The following is a 21,363-nucleotide window of genomic DNA, read 5'->3' as shown; positions in this document are numbered from 1 at the left end:
GCTTACAGTTTAGCATGCACCCCACCCCCTAGTAAAACACTCCCAACACATAGTTAACCCTTTGATCGCTTCTCACATTAACCCCTTCCTGCCCAGTGCCATTAGTACAGTGTCAGTGCTTTTTTTTTTTTTTTTTTTTTTTTTTTTAGCACTGATCATTGTATTGGTGTCACTGGGGTTGTCCCCCCAGTGTCAGAATGTCCGCTGCAGTCCCGCTAAAAGTCGCTGATTGCCGCCATTACTAGTAGAAAAATAAAAAAAATCCCATTATCTATACCGTCATTTGTAAACGCTAGAACTTTCACGTAAACCAATTAATTTACACGTATTGAGATTTTTTTTTTAGCAAAGACGTTGCAGAATACATTTGGCCTAAATTTATGATGAAATTTGATTTCTGTTAAATTTTTTTACTGGATATGTTTGATAGCAAAAAGTCCAAAATATTGTGTGTTCTCAAAATTGTCGTCTTTTTTTTTTTTTTGCTTATAGTGCAAAAAATAAAAAATGTGCAGGCGATCAAATACCACTGAAAGAAACTCTATTTGTGGGAAAAAAAGGATGGAAATTTAATTTGGGTGCAGTGTTGCATGACTATGCAATTGTCAGTTAACCACTAAGGGACCGCCCGCAGTACATATACTGCGGCCCCTATAGGCAGGATCACGTATATACACGTGATCCTTGTTTACATGCTAGGGGGCGGTCGCCCTGCCCGCGGCACCGATCGCGTCTGTGGGTGTCATTCACCGGGTCCCGGCGATTGCCAGCAAACAGTGACACAGAGCACAGCTGCATTGTTTTCAGTGCGGCTCTGCTCCCTGTAAGTTCCCCGCTCGCTGTTCCAGAGGCTTTTTTTCTCAAACTTGTCTGTTTTTTTTTAATAGCGCAAAAAATAAAAAACGCCCAGGCGATCAAATACCACCAAAAGCCCAATTCATGGGGAAAAAAGGATGTAAATTTCATGTTTGTGCAGCTTTGCATGATCGCACAGTTGTCAGTTAAAATGGCACAGCTCCATAACACAAACCGCTTATGTAACTGCTTCCTGACCGCCCTATAACAGAAATATTTATATATGTGTGTGTGTGTTTGTGTGTAATTTGCACTCCCGTGGTTTTCACGCCCCTCTCCAATAGCGTCAGATTGCCCTTCAGTACGCCAGTCATCACATTTAACCCCTCAATTGCCAGGAAGACGCTCATACACAATAAACCTCCATTGCTAGTATAGTGTCTGAACAGATCAATATGTTTAATCAGATCAGCACTATGCCAGCATTCACATTAGTATAGCGTCCCCCAAAATGCAGCGTTAGCGTGATCAGCCCCGGCACCTGCCAGCACCTGCGTTTAGCCCCTACGCTTAGCCCCCCCCTTCTCCCCCAGCAAGTGCAGTGTCAGTAGGTCACTGTCACTTGATACCTTGATACATTGCACACAAAACCGCAGTGTTTGCAGAATCAGGCCTGATCTCTGTTTGCACTTGCTGCTAAATTTTGATGACTCATACGCAGCAGAGTGCCAGTACTAGTGCTGCGCTACCTTTTGGTTAACTGTCGAGTACTAGTGGCCTAGTACTTCCTGGTCTTTCACATTCCTCTTAGATTGTAAGCTCCAAGGGGTAGAGCCCTCCTAACCCTCTTGTATTGAACTGCATTGTTGCTGTATTGTCTCCCATTATATTGTACAGCGCTGAGCAAACTGTTGACGCTATAGAAATCCTGTGTAATAATAATACCAGCACTGCAGTATCACTTGGTGACGTGGCCAGTCCCATAAGTGCAGTACAAGCTGGTGCGGTGATGAGCACAAGTATTGTCCCGCAACCACCAAGAATTCACACACAGGCATGTAGAGCCCCTATTATCCTACCGAATCCCGATTCCGAATCCCGATTTGGCAGCCCACAATTTCTGCAGTCCCCGTACTTCCCCCATTCACTGCCCAACCCGGAATCCAGGTGGAAATAGCAAATTTAACTACTCCCCTTTATTTTTTGGAGTGGTTTTTCACGGAAGATCTGTATGCTTTGATTGTGGATCAAAGCAATTTATATGCACAACCGTTTATCGCTGCCAACCCAGATTCAAACTTTGCCAGACTATTCGCATGGAAACTCATTACGGTTTCCGAATTTAAACTTTTTTTTGGACCTAATCCTCAACATGGGCATTACTAAAAAAAAATGAATTGCAGTTGTATTGGTCATGGTCCACAGACCCGATTCATTATATGCCCGTGTTCTCCACTGCCATGGCCAGGCATAGATGTGAGCGTATAATGTGTTTTATGCATTTCAACAACAATACACTCTGTCGTCCTCGGGGTAACCCTGAATTTGACCGGCTACATAAAATTCAACCCCTCGTAAATCACCTTAACTTAAAATTTGCAGATGTCTATACTCCCCAGCAAAACATCTGCGTTGATGAGTCCCTCATTAATTTTTCTGGCCACCTTGCATTCAAACAATTTCTCCCCGGCAAGTGTGCCAGATATGGGGTCAAGATGTAGAAGACCTGTGGGAGGGCAGCAGGCTTTACTTATAAGTTTTGGAGCCCCCCAGATACCCAGACTACATGGGGAGTAGTGGAAAGATAGTTTGGGACTTGGTATCATCCTTTTTCCATATGGGGTACCACTTATACGTGGACAATTTTTATTCAAGTGTGCCACTATTTAGACATTTGTATAATCTTGGAACTGGCGCATGTGGCACTGTCTGCCCACCATTAGAAGTGGATGGATACAGGGCAGTATATTCTAATGGTGGGGAACCCCGCTGACAGCTGAAACTTAAACACAGGGTTGTCGGTACTAAAATACCGCTTGAGTTAATAAAATAACTCATGCGGTATTTTAGTAGTGTTTACTGTTTTTTTTACCTTTGGACGGATTAATTGGTTTTCAATGCATTCCTATGGGAAACAGTGTTTCGGTTTACGAATTCTTCACTATACGAAATGTCCCGCAGAACAAATTAAATTCGTAATCCGAGGTATTACTGTATACCCAACAAGGACCAGCAACGTACTGATACATCACTGGACTTTGGTTATACCAGGATGATGCCTACAGCTGCAGGCATCATCCTGGTATCGTTTTTTTCAGCCGGCGATCAGCTTTCATGTAAAAGCAGTCCCAGTGGCTAATTAGCTGCAGGACTGCTTTTCCAAGTAGTGGGAGACGATGCCCCCCCTCCCCCGTTGCCTTCAACGGCTTTCCACAGCCGGTGTTTCTGCCAGCTGACCATAGAGCTGATTGGAGACTAGAATGGTGCCAATCATTTCTATAGTCTAAGAAATCGGAAGCTACGAGCATTTCATCACTTCAGTTTCACAGGCTATAAACAGCACCATTTGTAAATTGGGAAAGCATCTGATCACACCGATCTTGGTTTGATTAGATAATGTAAGGGCAGAGGAGATATCTAGAGTCTGATAGAACCCAGATTTCTCAAAACAAAATATATGACAATGCCCATTGAAGTTATAGGGGATATTTGCATTCCCTGTGATAGCATTAAAAGTGATTAAAAAAAATGAAGGGGACAGTGTTAAAATATTTTAAAAATTCAAAATATCTAAGAAAAAAAAAAAAAAAAAAAAAAGTACCCTCGTTCCCCTGCGCACGCGCGCATCTGCGTTCGTGAGTGTTGACCCTGTGCCAGTATGGAAACAGCGGTTGCACCATGCATGTGAGGTATCGACACAAACGTCAGATCAAGGACAATAATTCTAACACTAGATCTCCTCTATAAATCTAAAATGGTAGCTTGTAAAGGCTTTTAAAACGTTGCCTATGGATATTAAAAACGTATGCAGTTTGTCACCATAGAACGGAGTATGCGTAGTTTTAAAGCATGTCATGTTTGGTATCTGTCTACTCAGCATACCATCATCTTTTATATTTTACCAAATAATTGGCAAATATTTTGTGTTTTTGTACATTAAAAGTAACAAAGTGTTTTGTTTTTTTTAAATTGTGTTTGAAAAATTGCTGCACGAGTACTGTGTGACATACAAAATTGCAGCACCCACCATTTTATTCACTAGGGTGCTTGCTTAAAAAAATATATTATGTTTGGGATTTAAATTAATTTCCTAGCAAAAAATACTGATTTTTTTTCATGTGAACAAAAAGTGTCAGGAAAGGCTTGATCTTCAGGTGGTTAGAAGAGTGAATGGTGTGTGGCATAAACTTCTAATTGCTGGGCATAAAATGCCCCACCCCCCAAAATGACTTGTTTTTGGAAAGTAGACACCCCAAACTATTTGCTGAGAGGCATGTTGAATCAATAGAAGAATTTTATTTTTTTTACCACAAGTTTTTGGAAAATGACAAACAAAAATTTTTTTTTTTTTTGTACACAGAATTGTCACTTAAATGATTTATTGCTCACACATGCCATGGGTATATGTGGAATTACTCCCCAAAATACATTTTGCTACTTCTCCTGAGTATGGGGGTACCACATGGGAGAGACGCTTTGGCTGTCTAGCCAAGTACAGGACCCCAAAATCCAATAAGCACCATCAGGCTTTTAAAGGGCTTTATTCCTCATTACACTTCCTGACTACCTATCACAGTTTCAGAGGCCCTGAAATGCCAGGATAGCACCAAACCCCCCCACATGACCACTTTTTGGAAAGTAGACACCCCAAGGAATTTGATAAGAATCGTAAGTATTTTGCAGATCTCATTTGTTGCCACAAGTTTTTGAAAATTGAAGAAAAAAAACAAAAACATTTTTTCTTTTCTTTTTTTATTTTTCAAAACCTTGTGAGAAAAAATGAGATCTGCAAAATACTCACCATGCCTCTTTTTAAATTCCTTGGGGTGTCTACTTTCCAAAAAGGGGTAGTTTTGGGAGGTTTGGTGCTATCCTGGCATTTCAAGGCCTTCGAAACTGTGATATGTAGTGAGGAAATGAAATGAGGAAGTTACGCACCTTCAGGCTTTCAAAGTGGTCATTTGGATCTCAGGCTCCTGTATGTGGCTAGGCTCCCAAAAAGTCTCACACGTGGTACCCCCATACTCGGTAGAAGTAGCAGAATGTATTTTGGGGTGTAATTCCACATTTACCCATGGCTTGTGCGATAAATATTTCATTTAAATGACAACTTTGTGTAAAAAAAAAAAAAAAAAAGTTTTTTGTCATTTTCCAGAAACTTGTGGAAAAAAAAAAAATCTTCCATGGACTCTTTAGTTTGTCCTGTCCTCCCAGGGTGTTCCCAAAGATCTTAGCACCCTTGCTTGCCATTGTAAGTACTCAGGGCATCCAGGTAACTTGCGGTCTAGACTGCCTTCTCCTCAATGATGCATCCCCTTTGAAACGCCTTAGCAAATGTCCAAAAACAATCCAACTACTTCAGGTCTTTGGCTGGGTGATCAACTTTTGCTCTAAGAGTTCATGTTTGACAACTGAAATCCAAAAGAAATCCCACAATGAGATTCACTATGAGAGTCTGGGTCTCATGGTTGCAGGGCCCTTTGCCCGATTCCATTCAAGAACTCTCTAGCTAAACATTCTATGAGCATGGAAAAAGCAGGCTCTTTCCCAGGGTCCTCCCATGCTTCTATCCCCTCAAACAAGAAATGTCTTGGCCTGGCCATTCACCACTTCAACTCTAACAGTGGGAAGACCCTTCCTTCCCTACAATGGAAAGGTTCGTAAAATAGACCCAAGTCTGCCAGGCTGCAGAGAAGTCTTTCACTTCTTTACAGTTCAAGGAACATTTTCAAGGGAGAAGAAGAAACTCAGCAACATTTTGGAGCTCAGAGCTGTCAGGTTGTCTCACAATCACTAGGCCCCTGCTTCTAATGCATACCAATTTAGGTGAAGTCAGGCAATGCCACCACAGTAGGATATGTCAGCCATCAAGGGGACACAAGGAGCCTGGTTGTCTTGAAGGAAGCAAAGCAGATTCTCTCGTAAATAGCTTTTTTTTTTCTTTTTTTTTTTTTTGTGATCCACATCCCAGGAGTGGACAATTGGTAAATGGATTATCTCAGCTACCATGCTTGGACCATGGGTATTGGTCTCTTCATTTAGATGTGTTCAATCTGATATGTCAAAAGGATGGATTCCAGATGCAATCTACAACCTCAAAGTACCTTTGTATACAGACCCAGGGATCCTCTAGCTCTGGCCTTCGATGGCCTGTCATCTGAGTCCAGGCATCTTTCCAGTGAGAATTCTACATTGCCTGCTCCATAAAAAGAGAGCAAGAGAGGAAGACAGTGATTCTTCAGGCACCAAAATCGCCCAGAAGACCATGATGCACAGATTTACTGATTTTCCTTGCAGGGTACCCCTTGCCCAACAGACCAGATCTGATCTTGATGTATCTCATGGCCCTCCATTCCAACCTGCATAGCAGTCTCTGACGTTAAGACCTAGGGTTCAACAGCCATGCCATTTAAAGGATAAAGGGATTTTTCAGTCTGATTGCTACCTTGCTGAAGGCAGGAAAAGTTGCAGTATGTCCCAGAAGATTTATTATTGCACCTGGAAATTTTACTTCACCTTGTATGAGTGCAGCAGTTTAATCAAAGAGATTAATCTGTACCTGGCATTCTGATCTTCCCAGAAACAAGTCTTGACCAACATCTGGCTCTCAGCACCCTAAATTGGCACCTTCTGACTTTGTCCATCCTTTTCCAAAGGCCTATAGTTTCACATTTCCTAATAAAAATCCTTTTATTCAAGGTGTTTCTCGTATCAGACCCTCTTTGCAACATAACTTGGTTCCTTCGCCTTGCAAAAATCTCCCTTTTGAGCCCTTTAGGAATACTCCCTTGGAGTCTCTTACTAATTAGGTCTCTCTTCTGGTGGCCATCATTTCTGCTAGATGTATCCCAGAACTTCTTTCCTGTAAAGAGATTGTACTCATACTTCACAATGGCAAGGTATTACGTCTAGACCTTCCATCCAAAGGTGGTTTCGTCCATCTTAATGAGGCCATTGTTCTTCCATCCTTGTGCCCTGTTCCAAAGTATCCAATGGAATTCATTCTGCATTGCTTGGACATTGCCAAAGCCATTAGTATGTGCCTAAAAGTTACTTCTTCAATTAGACCATTTTGTCCATTTGTTCTATCCTCTAGACCTCACAATGGACACCATGCTTCAAAAAAAAATCCACAATTGTTAGGTGGATAAGGAACTTCTTAATTACTAGAGCTTATGCTCTAAAACACACCTCCTATCACACACACTTAACCAGAACTTTCCTGAGCCTTTATGCACCAAGGCTCTATCGCCCAACTCTGTAAGGCGGCCATCTAGTCTTCTGTTCACACTTCTTCAAAGTTTTACCATTTATGTGTTCAGTTGAGACAGCCTTTGTCTGCAAGGTTCTTGCAGCAGTACTCTGAACCTGAATTTTTAACCCCTTTGTTTTTGCATCTGTTGGCACAGTTCTGTTGCCTAGTTGTTGTCCACCCTTATTTTCATTGCTTTGGGACATCCCATGGTGTATTAATAACTTACCTGTGACCTATACAATTAAGAAAAGAAAAATTTTGGCTTACTTGTAAATTCCATAACTTGGAGAACAGAGTAGGACATGGGCCACCCTTCCTAAACCCTGCTTTTTACTCTTCATTGCTTACTTCAAAACTGAGGACTCATGGAGTTGATACAGGTTATAGGGGAGGTACCCCAGGGGAACATAATCCTCAAAAGCTTGCCAATGTCCAATCACCTGAAGGTACAAGCTGATAACCAATGGTGTATGAATAACTAGCCTGTGTCTTGTACTGTACTCCAGGATATGGAATTTACAGTTAAGTCAAAAGTTCCCCACTTTCCTCTGACACCCTAAATTGGTACTTGAAGCTCCAGCCTGTCTTCCCATTTGAATTAGCAAAGCATAATGTAAACATTTTAATAGGTTGTTTTTTAGTTCAGTAGATTAGAAGGTTAAATTCTACCTATTTGTTGCGTTTCCCCAGGGAAACAAAGGCTTCAAAAAATACTTTCATGAAGCAGTAACATTTAGATTAGTTGGTGAACCTGGACTTGTCCTGTGGGTTCAAGATGACATTGGCTGTGGACCCACCTTGATGGATTGATCATTACATCCCATTTGGCTATCGAGGAGGAGGAGGAAATCCAGGATTACTTTTACTGGTAGTCTTGTTCCTAAGGTTTCTCCATGGCAGCCAGTATTCCCTCCCAATACCATGACTATTCAGGCACTGAGAAGGTGAGGAGGGACTTTGAATTCTTCTCTGTGCCCTGATTGAGTGGGAAGAGCAGTTTCTGGGTTGACTGTCATGGAAACATGACATGGTAAGAGTAATTCTTGGTTTTTAGTCTGCTCAAAAGAGCAGAAATAAAGCAAAATAAAAATACACTTGTCATGTATTATGCAAATATTTTGTGAATGTATTTGTTGGATTTGGTGTAAGCGTGGGTGATACCAGGCTGTCTGTTTTTTTGTGTGTAGATCAGTTCACGTCATAAATTTGTGTCTCTTGCCTTTAGCCCATGATGGCTCAGTCAGAGGGGTGGCTGTAGATGGCTTAAACCAAATGACGATCACAGCTGGCAGCGACCAATTAATCAAGTTTTGGAAGTTCAAGACAAAAGAGTTAATTTGGACCACAGACCTCAATATTTCTCCAACAGCCATGTTGCTCCATAGAGAGAGGTAAATGAAACATTAGTGTATGCTTTTCAGTTTTCTGCAAATTATTATGCGGTTTTATAAAACCCATAAAAGCTCTGTAAGGGCTCATTCACACAGGCATCTAAAATGCTGCTTTTACATGTGTACATATCTAAACGCGCACTATAGGAATTGATGGGAGTTGGGCTATACACACACAGCTGTGTCTACAAATGAAAATGTGCAGCGCGTTTAACGTCATACAAAACGTAGAACATGGCTGTGTGTGGCTAGCCATAAATATCTGCAAGTTTTACACATTTACACATGTAATCATTAGAAGAATTGTACACATCTAAGTGCATGCACTTTAGGTGCTAATTTTACACAGGATCTTCTCCTAGCTCTGCCACCAAGTGCCTACATTTATGTAGAAAATATGCATATGCTCGTGTGAATTAAGCCTAAAGCATAATTGTGCTGGCTAGCACATCACAAGACTAAGTCAATGAAGATATTTTAATTGTATAATAAAGGACACACTGGGTATTCATAGGCCCTGGTTTTATGGGTGGTATCTTCAGTAGATTAGACGAGTGGCAAAGCTTTGCTGGACACGATACCACCCACTCTCCCACTACCCCCATACCACCCCACCTCCCAGCCGTACTCCGATAACCCTACCCATCTCTGCAAGACCTCAGTGTTTTGCTAGTGTCCAAAGGTGGGGGACCTATTCCCTTTACAGATCCAGCGCCTTGCCTGGACCTGTGATCCATCCCTGTTGCCGTAGAATCCAGACTCTGATGACCCCTCTGTGGTCATGCCCACTGTCGACCGGCAAAGCCTGCACCCTGATTAGGGAACAGCAACATGTATTGCTGAACCTGTACTGGACCAATACTATAGCCTCAATTATTACAGGTTTTCAAAATTGGTATGTATTCTGAATTAAAAATAAAAGCAAACTGGAAATCGTGTATAAATTTATTCACATGCAGCATTAAACTATAAATTTGCTGGTAAATTTCCACCATTCAGAGCATAGTTACCAGTGGATGACTAAGGCGTTATATCATGCCACAGGTCACAACTATTATTACCACCACTTCCTCCTTCAGCCCTCTATAAGGTACTCAGACATTTTCTACTGCCCTTTTGCCACAAGAACAGCTACAGGATCGTCTGCACCCAGGTTGCTGCATACTCCTTCATGGGCATATACTTTTTTTTTTAAACCCTACTCCATGAGTAGCCCATAGGGAAATGCCCTCACTAATAGCAATGGCGGGAACCGTGACATAAGCTCCGGCAAACATTTGCTCTGCAGAAGGTCTGCAATGCACTCAGACTGCTCAGAGTAATTACTCTTCCCATGCACTGGTGCAGTACCCTGCATTGCTCAGCATAAATGAGTACACCCCTTTTTAAAAGTAAGATTTTAATCAATATCTCAATGAACACAAGAACAATTTCCAAAATTCTGACAATACTCCGTTTTTATAGAACATTTGTTTAGCCCATTACATGAAAGTAAGGTTAATAATATAGATTACAAAAGCTTCAGTTTTACTCAAATTATTTGTTGCAAAAATTAATACAACAAAAACTACTACATCTAGTAATTTTGTATGACCTCCGTGATTTGTTAGGGCAGCACCAAGTCTTCTAGGCATGTAATGGACAAGTTGGCAACATTGATCTTTTTCCATTCTTCAAGAATGACCTCTTTTAGAGCCTGGATGCAGGATGCAGTATGATGCTTAGCTTGGCTCCTCAGAATTCCCCATAGGGGTTCGATTGGGTTCAGATCAGGAGACATACTCAGCCAGTAAATAACTTTCACTCTGTTCTTCTTCAGAAATGCAACAGTGGCCTTAGATGAGTGTTTTGGATCATTGTCATTTTGGAAAAATGAATGACGTCCAAGGGCACGGAGTGATGGTAGCATCATCTCTTTCAAAATAGAGCAGCGCATATCATGCAGCCCCACAGACGTACACTGCCACCACCATGTTTCACTGTAGGCACCATTATTATTTTTTTTTGTACTCACCTTTGCAACGATATACAATTTTGAAGCCATCAGTTCCAAAACATTTTATCTTGGTCATCACTTCAGAGTACACAGTCCCAGTAGTAGTAGTAGTCTTCTTCTTCAGCATGGGCCCTGGCAAATTATACCCAGGCTTTTTTGTGCATGGGCTTTAGGAGAGGCTTCCTGTATGGACTACACCCATGCATGACATTTCTCTGCACTTTACGCAATATTGTGTCAGGAAGCAATCACCCCAGTTTGACTACAGTGAACCTGCATGGCAATTTTCTTCAACATTTCTCATCAGAAGATGCTCCTGTCGAGGTGTTAACTTCCATGGACAGCCTGGACGTCTCTGAGAGATGGTTGCAGTTCCATCTTTGTAAAATTTTTCTATCACTTTTGCTACACTATTCTGACAAGTAAAACTTTACTGATCTTCTGGTAGCCTTCACCTTTCTTGTGTAAAGAAATTTTCTTTCTCAGGCCTTGTGACATTTCTCTTTCATGTGGTGCCATTGCTGACAGAATGAAATGGCAAGGGGTTTTCTTTAAGTAACACCCTTTTATAATCAGCTGTCTGCTGGACACCTGTTTAATGAATAATTAGACTCACCTGTAATTGAATCCTTGTTCATTAGGATTTTGTTGTCTAAAATTTAGCTTTGCTCCTAAGACTTTAATTCAGATGTATTGATTTTTGCAACATGGTCTTGAATGAATTTGTTAGGAAAAATACTTTTTTGTGTGTGCAAATGAACAAATCTTGTTTGCAATCAATGGCCCGCATTTGTGGGAGTATTTTGTAGTATAGTGTCCCACAGAGAATGTTTATAGGAAAGTAAAGGTTTTCTGACAGATCTGTTGGGGTGTACTCATTTATGCTGAACACTGTATTTTAAAATATAAGTCCACCTTTTAACAAAAAATAATGTCCATTTTTTTGCAGGTAAAAAAAAAAATGCATTTATTATTTTTTGTTTCTAGAGCCTCTAAAGCATTGCACCAGCGATCAGCAGATTTCTGGTGCCATGCAGGTGTTCTACAGGCAAGCAGATACTTACTGACAGGGAGACTCAATGAACTACAACAGCACTCCACAGCGTTGTGGTAGTTCAGCCAGAGCCCAGACTTGAACCCGACTGAACATCTCTGGAGAGATCTGAAAATAGCTGTGCACCAACATTCCCCATCCAACCTTAGCTTGAGAGGTACTTCAAAGAAGAATGGGAGAAATTGCCCAAAAATAGGTGTGCCAAGCTTGTAGCATCATACTCAAAATGACTTGAGGCTGTAATTGGTTCTAAAGGTGCTTTAACAAAGTATTTAGCAAAGGCTGTGAATACTTATGTACATGTTTTTTGTTTTTGTTTTTTTGTTGTTTTTTTTTTAATAAATTGCAAAGATTTCAAAACAAACTTCTTTCACATTGTCATCATGGGGTATTGTTTGTAGAATGTTGAGGAAAAAAGTGAATTTAATTAATTAATGCTGTAACATAACATAAAATGTGGCAAAAGTTAAGCGCTGTGAATACTTTCTGGATGTACTGTATATGCATAGAATCCTATGGCTAAAGTCTAGCCAGCTGATTCTGCTTGTGTCCTCACCTCACATGCCCTTAGAAGGAAGACATCTGTTTGTTGAAGCACTTGACTAATTCTTTAAAGATGTTACAAGAGGGAACATGTTTCTTCCACAACAAAAGGTTCCTAAATACCATTCCTGGGGGTTTCTGCCTCCTCAAAAATAAGCATTGCTCTTCTCAGGCTTTATCTTTAACCGCCTCCCGCCCGCCATATAAGGAAATGACGGGCGCAAGGTGGTTTTCTCCTTCTGGGAGGACGTCATATGACGTGCTCCCACTCTAACCACGCGTGCACGCTGATCGTTGGTGCACTGTGGCCCTGGGACACAGCGGATCACCGATCAACGGAAAGAGCCGATGACTTCGGCTCTGTCGTGTGATCGGCTGTGTCCAATCACAGCTGATCGCATGTAAATAAGGAAATGCCGGGTATTGGCATTTCTCTCTTCACAAGCTGTCACGCTGACCGCTCGTGAGGAGAGGAGAGCATGTAACTGGCATTCCTCAGAGGGGACATCTACACTGATCATCAAGGCCCTAATGATCAGTGTAGCCCCAGCAGTGCCACCTGTCATTGCCCATCAATGCCAGCTGTCTGTGCACATCAGTGCCACATATCAGTGCCCATCTGAGCTGCCAATCAGTGCCGCCTAACGGTTCTGCCTAACATTTCCAGTCAGTGCCATATGAGTACTGCCTTTCAATGTCCATCAGTGATGTCTGTGAATGCCCACCAGTGATTGCTGTCCAATGCCCATCAGTGCCTACTCATCAGTGCCCATCACTGCAGCCTCATTAGTGTACATCAGAGAAGGAGAAAAATTACTAATTTACAAAATTTTAAAACAGAGACAAAGAAAAAAATTTTTTTTTTCTTCAAAATTTTCAGTTGTTTTTGGATTGTTTATCAAAAAATAAAAAAACCCAGTGGTGATTAAATACCACCAAAAGAAAGCTCTATCTGTCTAAAAAAAAAATTATAAAAATATCATATGGGTACAGTGTTGCATGACCGTGCAATTGTCATTCAAAGTTCAACAGTGCTGAAAGCTGAAAATTGGCTTGGGCAAGAAGAGGGTGAAAGTGCCCAGTAATCAAAATTAAAAGGTATGCGCTAATAACAAACTTATACAAAAGTGTATGTCATCATCCAAAAAACATTAGTGTTTTAAATAAATTATAGTGTCCAAACATAAATTGGTGTCCAAAAAAAAATATATATCTTCAGTGACTTGAACCAATTGTGAGAAATCCACCACCAAAGGAGATTAAATAAACTCACCAGAGCTAATGGCTGGTCAGATTATAAACCAGCAACAGCGCTTGTGCTCTGGGAGCAATGAACCCGATGTCCAAATAGATATGGTGATGTTTCAGATACTTCCAGATAATAATCACAGCCAAACAACTTTGCAGCCCAAGCGCTTATGATGAACTTCTCCACTCTTTCTCATACCTCCATGAGAGCATGCAGTACACTCAGGGACAAAAAAGAGAACATAATGGTGCAATACGTTTTTTTTCATTTATCTCTTTAATAAAAAAGGTATAAGGAAACTCACAAACAAGGTGTCCAACAGACACCAGCTTCAATCGCAAAAAAGGGTTGAGATACAGTTAACGCTCACCGCAGATCTCTCCCATACAGCACAGACCAGCAAGGCTCTCTAACGTCCACATCAAATAGGCTACGCCCAACCGGTTTCGTCACACCGACGTCATCAAGGGGCGGCCCCTTGATGACGTCGGTGTGACGAAACCGGTTGGGCGTAGCCTATTTGATGTGGACGTTAGAGAGCCTTGCTGGTCTGTGCTGTATGGGAGAGATCTGCGGTGAGCGTTAACTGTATCTCAACCCTTTTTTGCGATTGAAGCTGGTGTCTGTTGGACACCTTGTTTGTGAGTTTCCTTATACCTTTTTTATTAAAGAGATAAATGAAAAAAACGTATTGCACCATTATGTTCTCTTTTTTGTCCCTGAGTGTACTGCATGCTCTCATGGAGGTATGAGAAAGAGTGGAGAAGTTCATCATAAGCGCTTGGGCTGCAAAGTTGTTTGGCTGTGATTATTATCTGGAAGTATCTGAAACATCACCATATCTATTTGGACATCGGGTTCATTGCTCCCAGAGCACAAGCGCTGTTGCTGGTTTATAATCTGACCAGCCATTAGCTCTGGTGAGTTTATTTAATCTCCTTTGGTGGTGGATTTCTCACAATTGGTTCAAGTCACTGAAGATATATATATTTTTTTGGACACTAATTTATGTTTGGACACTATAATTTATTTAAACACTAATGTTTTTTGGATGATGACATACACTTTTGTATAAGTTTGTTATTAGCGCATACCTTTTAATTTTGATTATTGTTGCCAAAATTTATTTTGGGTGGGATATGCTGCTGACACTTTGGTGTTTTTTGTAAGTGGCGCTTTTTTCTTTTTTAATTTGGTATTGAAAGTGCCCAGTAGGCAGGTGGTTAAAGATAAAACGCAGCCCTTCCTTTTGGTGCAGAAGTGCCTGTGAACTAGCAGCTCTCTTGTAAGGAGCCATTCCTAATTCCTCAGAGACAAAGTAGCCTTGTGCACCTACCTTTCTGTCTAAATTCAGAAATTTAAACGGATGTAGAGAAGAGAAGACTGCAGATAGACAGACAGGTACAGCTTATGTAGGAGGATTTCTTTCCTCTCTGTGTAACACCTGAGGCCAGTCATTTCACTGGGTAATATGAAAGGGTTCACAACCACTTTATAGATTCAGTCAACAAGCACTTTGAGTCCTTTTATGATGGTATCCTTTGTGCTCGCTGATTTGATTCTGCCTTAAATGGTCATTTTCGTTATATCCATTTGCCAGATTCTCCATAGTCTACTAGTCAAATTCTATAATTACAATGATTCTACGTTTGGAGACTTTGTTTTCCTAGAACAATTGCAGCTCATGCCCTCTGCGCCGCTATTTTGTGTTTGATATCCTAGAATGATACTGATTTCTTTGCACATCTGCCAGAATTTTGTGGTTAAAAGCTTGGTCTACTGCATCTGTTTGTAAAAGATGTATCTTACACATGTCCTTTGACTGTAAATGCTTTGGTTAGTTTATCAAGGAAGTTACTGGGAGGGGAGGGGGTGGAGAATTCTACACCACAAAAAGCTTAAGCCTATTACTACTACTACAGCTACTAGCTCCACTCACCGAAAGGGGTCTTTTTTTATTTCTTAGATTTTCTCCTCCAAGTGCAAGGCAAATCCATCCTTTGTTGCAATCCTTGGATCGCAAAACACTCCAAGCCCATCCAGAAGCTCTTTTTATGAGGAGAGACATCTGTTGACTTTCATGCTAGTTTGGATCAGAAAAGTTCTGGACCTCTGGGTCCAATCTGTCATTTCCAGAGGCTATAAAATAGAAATTTGATCCCTGCCCTCCAATTTGCTAGCTTCACCTCAAAAGCAGGCAAAAGTGTGAAATGCACTGAATCAGCTTCAGGCCCAAGGAATGGTAATCCCAATTTCTGCAGAAAGAAGGTTCAAAGGGTATTACTCAAACCTGCTCATGATCCCAAAGCTGAATGGAGGAATTTGTCTAGTTTGGGGCTTAAAATCCCTGAACCAATATCAGTGTTCTCAGATTTTGCATGCATCCTTCCTGTAGCTTTGCAAAGCCACCTGGTCTTCTCTTCATACTTTCTCAGTTTTACCGGGTGGATCTCCAGGCCTCTGTTGATTTTTATCTTCAGATGCAAGGTGCTTGTACATCTAAGAGTTACAGGTCTGTTGATCCTTTTTTCGTTAGCCTGTTTGTAGCTGTTTACTGTTTTTTTTTGCCAACCCCTCAATTTATTGCTTGGGGAATTTCTCGTGGTCTATGATTATAGGTCCTATGTTCTGTACTGTATGACTAAGATAAAGCTAGCACACTGCTACTATAGACTGGCAGCAAGGCTCCTACACTCTTGGACCTGCCCCTCAAGCCCTGCAGTGTCTCTCACGTTGGGTGACAAGAGGGGAAGAAGCCTCCATTAAATTATCCTTGCTGAAGCTGCCCAACAGGAGTAATTGTGCGGAACAGATAGCAGTGGAGTAGGAGGAGCTGTCATTTAAAATGCTGGAGCCATCTTCAAATCGATGAAGATAGTCGAACTGATTACCTTCCACAGGGTAAAGGAGAAAGTGAATGGCTTTCTCTCAGGGTATTGGTAGAGCATGCACAACAAGAATTGCAGCTCAACAGCCAGAGAATCAGCTATGATAACATTGCCACAGATAGCAGGAAAATGTCCAGGTCAATCAGGTATTTACAAATGATTCAAAGTTAAATGATGAAAAGCTCATAAAAGGTAAAGATAATGCTTTTTAAGACTGTTTGGCTTAATGAAACTTCAAGTGCCAAAAATAGTTGAACTAGTTTTAAGGGTATTTGGAAAAGCAATGATAATCACCATTGTTTTAGCTTGTTCTATAATTTTGTGTGTTCTGAATTTTCACAGTGGAATGTTGGCGGTTTCTCTGGATGACTTCAGCATTAACGTTTTTGACATTGAAACACGGAAACTTGTAAGACGGTTCCCTGGACACAATGGCAAGATAAATGACATGGTAAGATTGCAGGTTATCCACTCCCTTTGTAACATTAGATAGAATGTTCTGAGTCAATATCTCTATAATTTACTTCTGTTGGAACTAAAAAAAAAAAAAAAAAAGTATTTCATAATAAGCAGATATAAAAGAAATGTAATCACTATTATTTTTGGTAGTGGGCGCATTTTTAATAATTAGAATCTTAAAGGATATTTTTCTTAACAGTTAAAGTATATCTTAACCCACCTTAAAAAAAAATATCTTTAGATTAAAAGGAAGATTTGCTGGCAATATCCCTTGTCCTGTGCTTTTTAATTGCCATAAAAATAATTTTTAAAATGTCTTGGTACCACACTTCTGATAGGTTCACTGCAACAGGAGAACCAGGGGCATTTACTTTATACCCTCTAAGGACACTAACTTCTGTAATCCTGGTGGTTATGGGATCTATATCATCAGAGTTTCCTTTTAGCTCTGTTGGTTGAGGCCAGATCCCGAATCATCAGGAGTCTCTACCGCAGTCACACAAGACTTTGTGACCAAATTCACACCGTTCCATGCAGATACTGACCACTAAGGCTCTAAGAGCGCTCCGATGCCTTCCCCTTCAGAGTCATCAATTTAGCCTGCTGTCTTATAACCTTGGGTCTTTCAGAGCTCTGCAGCTGCAAAAAAACTTTCCACTACACCTGCCATTCAAGGTATTCCTGTATGTGGCCTGAAGGGCCCTGGGTCCAAGGGTGTGTTGTAACTGTTCCCTTTTGAGAGGGAATTTGTTACAGTGGTCTATACCCTCTGTTTATCTCCCAGTGATCAACCTTAACAGGAAACCTAATATTAAACCTGCCCTAGTGAGAAAGACCAACCAGTCTAAGTGGGAAGGCCTCCTGCTGCTGTCAGTCAGACAGTGAGCCAATGAGTACAGAGCGTTGGATGAGGCTAAGCCACGCTCTTTCTGAATGGACAATGTCCATTCACAGGAGCGTGCCTGCTTGAGTGGCAGTAGCTTGCTGTTGGGGGCACCTGACAGGAGGGAGGGAAAAAAAAGAGGATTAGGGGCTGTTCTGTGCAAAACCATTGCACAGAGCAGGTAAGTATAACATGTTTGTGATTTGGTTTTTATAGTTGTTATTATTGTTATTACAACCTTTAGAATCACTGAAAATTAGATTTAAATCTTCAGTATTTGTTTTAGCTTAACACAATAAAAGAAACATTAACCAGTAGACTATGTGTTAAAATTCTTACCCCAGCATCTTGCAGTTTACAACATTCAATGCTGCTGACTCCTCCTGCCTGAGTGCTGCTTCCCTTAACATCGGTTTGGCACAGGAAAGCGTTAACAGTGGACAGTGCAGTCTTCAGTCAGTGTGTTTGTTTGGAAACGGGCGCAGGGAGGAGGAAGGAGTAGGGCAGTGCATTGCTATCCCAGGCTATGGAGCTGTGTGTTTCTACTGATGCACACAGTGTAGGGCGACATAATCCCTTCATGCAAGATTGACGCCATAGGATGCTGCAACAAAAAGGAACCACCCTGAAAGCTGGGGCAGTGGTCAGGGCACCAGCTTAAACCTTGAACCACAGGCAAAGATTACAAGATAAAGTAGCTGCATATACAGTAAGTGATTAAATCAGCTGCTGAAAGTGCTTAGATTAACTCCACTGTTTGTGTACTGAACTCCTCCAGGTTGCCATATTGCATTGCATATTACAGAAAATGACAGCAGTGTACATTAAAAAGGAAAGGTAAATTTTAATAACATTCAGTTACATTATGACTTGTCACAATTGTATATGAGATATAGATAGACACACACTATACTGCCAAAAGTATTGGGACATTCCTCCAAATCATTGGATTCAGGTGTTCCCAGTGGTGTATTTAGATTTTGTGCTGCCCTAGCCAACACAAACATTTTGCGCCCCCCAACGAGAGAGCGAGAGAGTTCAATAAGTGTGCGTATATGAGTCTCTCTCTCTCTCCCTCTTTTCCTCTCCTCCCTCTTTTCTCTCCTCTCCTTTTCCCCCCTCTTTCTCTCCTCTCCCCTCTTTTTCTCTCCTCTCCCTCTTTTTCTCTCCTCTCCCCTCTTTTCTCTCCTCTCCCCTCTTTTTCTCTCCTCTCCCTCTTTTCTCTCCTCTCCCCTCTTTTTCTCTCTCTCCCCTCTTTTTCTCTCTCCCCTCTTTTTCTCTCCTCTCCCCTCTTTTTCTCTTCTCTCCCCTCTTTCTCTTCTCTCCCCTCTTTCTCTCTCTCCCCTCTTTCTCTCTCTCCCCTCTTTCTCTCTCTCCCCTCCTCTTTCTCTCTCTCCCCTCTTCTCTCTCCCTTTCTCCCCTCTTCTCTCTCTCCCCTCTTTTCTCTCTCCCCTCTTTCTCTCTCCCTTCTCCCCTCTTTCTCTCTCCTCTCTCCCCTCATTCTCTCTCCTCTCTCCTCTCTCCTCTCTCCCCTCTTTCTCTCTCCTCTCTCCCTCTTTCTCTCTCCTCTCTCCCCTCTTTCTCTCTCCTCTCTCCCCTCTTTATCTCTCCTCTCTCCCCTCTTTATCTCTCCTCTCTCCCTCTTTCTCTCTCTCTCTCCCTTACTTCTCTCTCCCCTCTTTCTCTCTCCCCTCTCCCCTCTTTCTCTCTCCCCTCTCCCCTCTTTCTCTCTCCCCTCTTTTTTCTCTCCCCTCTCCCCTCTTTTTTCTCTCCCTCTCCCCTCTTTTTTCTCTCCCCTCTCCCCTCTTTTCTCTCTCCCCTCTCCCCTCTTTTCTCTCTCCCCTCTCCCCTCTTTTCTCTCTCCCCTCTCCCCTCTTTTCTCTCTCCCCTCTCCCCTCTTGCTCTCCTCGCTCCCCCCTCTTTCTCTCCTCTCTCCCCCCCCCTTTCTCTCCTCTCTCCCCCCCCCCTTTCTCTCCTCTCTCCCCCCCCCCTTTCTCTCCTCTCTCCCCCCCTTTCTCTCCTCTCTCCCCCCCCCTTTCTCTCCTCTTTCCCCCCCCCCTCCCTCTTTTTTCTCTTCTGTCTCTCCCCCTCTCTCCCTCTTTTTTCTCTTCTGTCTCTCTCTCCCCCCTCTCTCTCCCTCTCCCCCCTCTCTCTCCCTCTCCCCCCTCTCTCTCCCTCTCCCCCCTCTCTCTCTCTCTCTCCCTCTCCCCCCTCTCTCTCCCTCTCCCCCCTCTCTCCCCCTCTCCCCCCTCTCTCCCCCTCTCTCCCCCTCTCCCCCTCTCCCCCTCCCCCCTCTCCCCCCCTCCCCCTCTCTCCCCCCTCCCCCTCTCTCCCCCCCTCCCCCTCTCTCCCCCTCCCCCTCTCCCCCCTCCCTCTCTCTCCCCCCTCCCTCTCTCTCCCCCCTCCCCCCTCTCTCCCCCTCTCTCCCCCCTCTCTCCCCCTCCCCCCTCTCTCCCCCTCCCCCCTCTCCCCCTCCCCCCTCTCTCCCCCTCCCCCCTCTCTCCCCCTCCCCCCTCTCTCTCCCCCCCTCTCTCTCTCCCCCTCCCTCCCCCTCTCTCTCCCCTTCCCCCTCTCTCTCCCTCCTCCCCCTCCCCCCTCTCTCTCCCTCCTCCCCCTCCCCCTCTCTCTCCCTCCCCCCCCCCTCTCTCTCTGTGATATTCATTTGGTCAGTTAAGTAGCAGAGGGGGTTGTTTAATTTATTAACACGAAAGCAGCTGAAACTGATTTACAGGTGCACTAGGGCATCAATGAGACAACCCCCAAAACAGGAATGGTTTTTACAGGCGGAGGCAACTGACATTTTTGTCCCTACTCCTCTTTTCTGACTGTTTTTCACTAGTTTTGCATTTGTCTAGGGTCAGTGTCACTACTGGTAGCATAAGGCGATACCTGGACCCTACAGAGGTTACACAGGCAGTCCAACTCCTCCAGGATGGCACATCAATACGTGCCATTACCAGAAGGTTTGCTGTGTCTCCCAGCACAGTCTCATGAACATAGAGGAGATTCCAAGAGACAGGCAGTTACTCTAGGAAAGCTGGACAGGGCCATAGAAGGTCCTTAACCCATCAGCAGGCCCGGTATCTGCTCCTTTGTGCAAGGAGGAACAGGATGAGCACTGCCAGAGCCCTACAAAATGACCTCCAGCAGGCCACTGGTGTGAATGTCTCTGACCAAACAATCAGAAACAGACTTCATGAGGGTGGCCTGAGGGCCCAATGTCCTCCAGTGGGGCCCTGTGTTCACTGCCCAGCACCATAGAGCTTGATTGTCATTTGCCATTGAACACCAGAATTGTCAGGTCTGCCACTGGCTCCTGTGCTTTTCACAGATGAGAGCAGGTTCACCCTGAGCACGTGACAGATGTGAAAGGGTCTGGAGAAGCCGCGGAGAACATTATGCTGCCTGTAAGATCATTCAGCATGACCATTTTGGTGGTAAGTCAGTGATGGTCTGGGGAGGCATATCCATGGAGGGACGCACAAATCTCTACAGGCTAGACAATGGACCCTGGCTGCCATTAGTTATTGGGATGAAATCCTTGGACCCATTGTCAGACCCTACGCTGATGCAGTGGGTCCTGGGTTCCTCCTGGTGCACGACAATGCCCGGCATCATGTGGCAAGAGTA

General features: G+C 42.9%; 1 protein-coding gene across 1 annotated transcript in view; it reads left to right on the top strand.

The window, feature by feature from the left end:
* Positions 1-21,363, top strand: part of WDR36 (WD repeat domain 36) — an 87,467-nt gene that overhangs the window by 42,027 nt on the left and 24,077 nt on the right. Inside the window, exons 14-15 of the mRNA XM_089684743.1 lie at positions 8,496-8,661; positions 16,734-16,842. Coding sequence (XP_089540869.1) covers positions 8,496-8,661; positions 16,734-16,842 — 275 coding nt within the window. The remainder of the gene's footprint in view (positions 1-8,495; positions 8,662-16,733; positions 16,843-21,363) is intronic.

The sequence above is a fragment of the Staurois parvus genome, unplaced genomic scaffold, assembly GCF_062004578.1.
Source record: "Staurois parvus isolate SC_StPar_1 unplaced genomic scaffold, SC_StPar_1.0 ptg000354l, whole genome shotgun sequence".
In the NCBI taxonomy this organism is placed as follows: Eukaryota; Metazoa; Chordata; class Amphibia; order Anura; family Ranidae; genus Staurois; species Staurois parvus.
The sequence above is the reverse complement of the archived record's forward strand: the minus strand, read 5'-3'. Positions and strand labels throughout refer to the sequence as shown.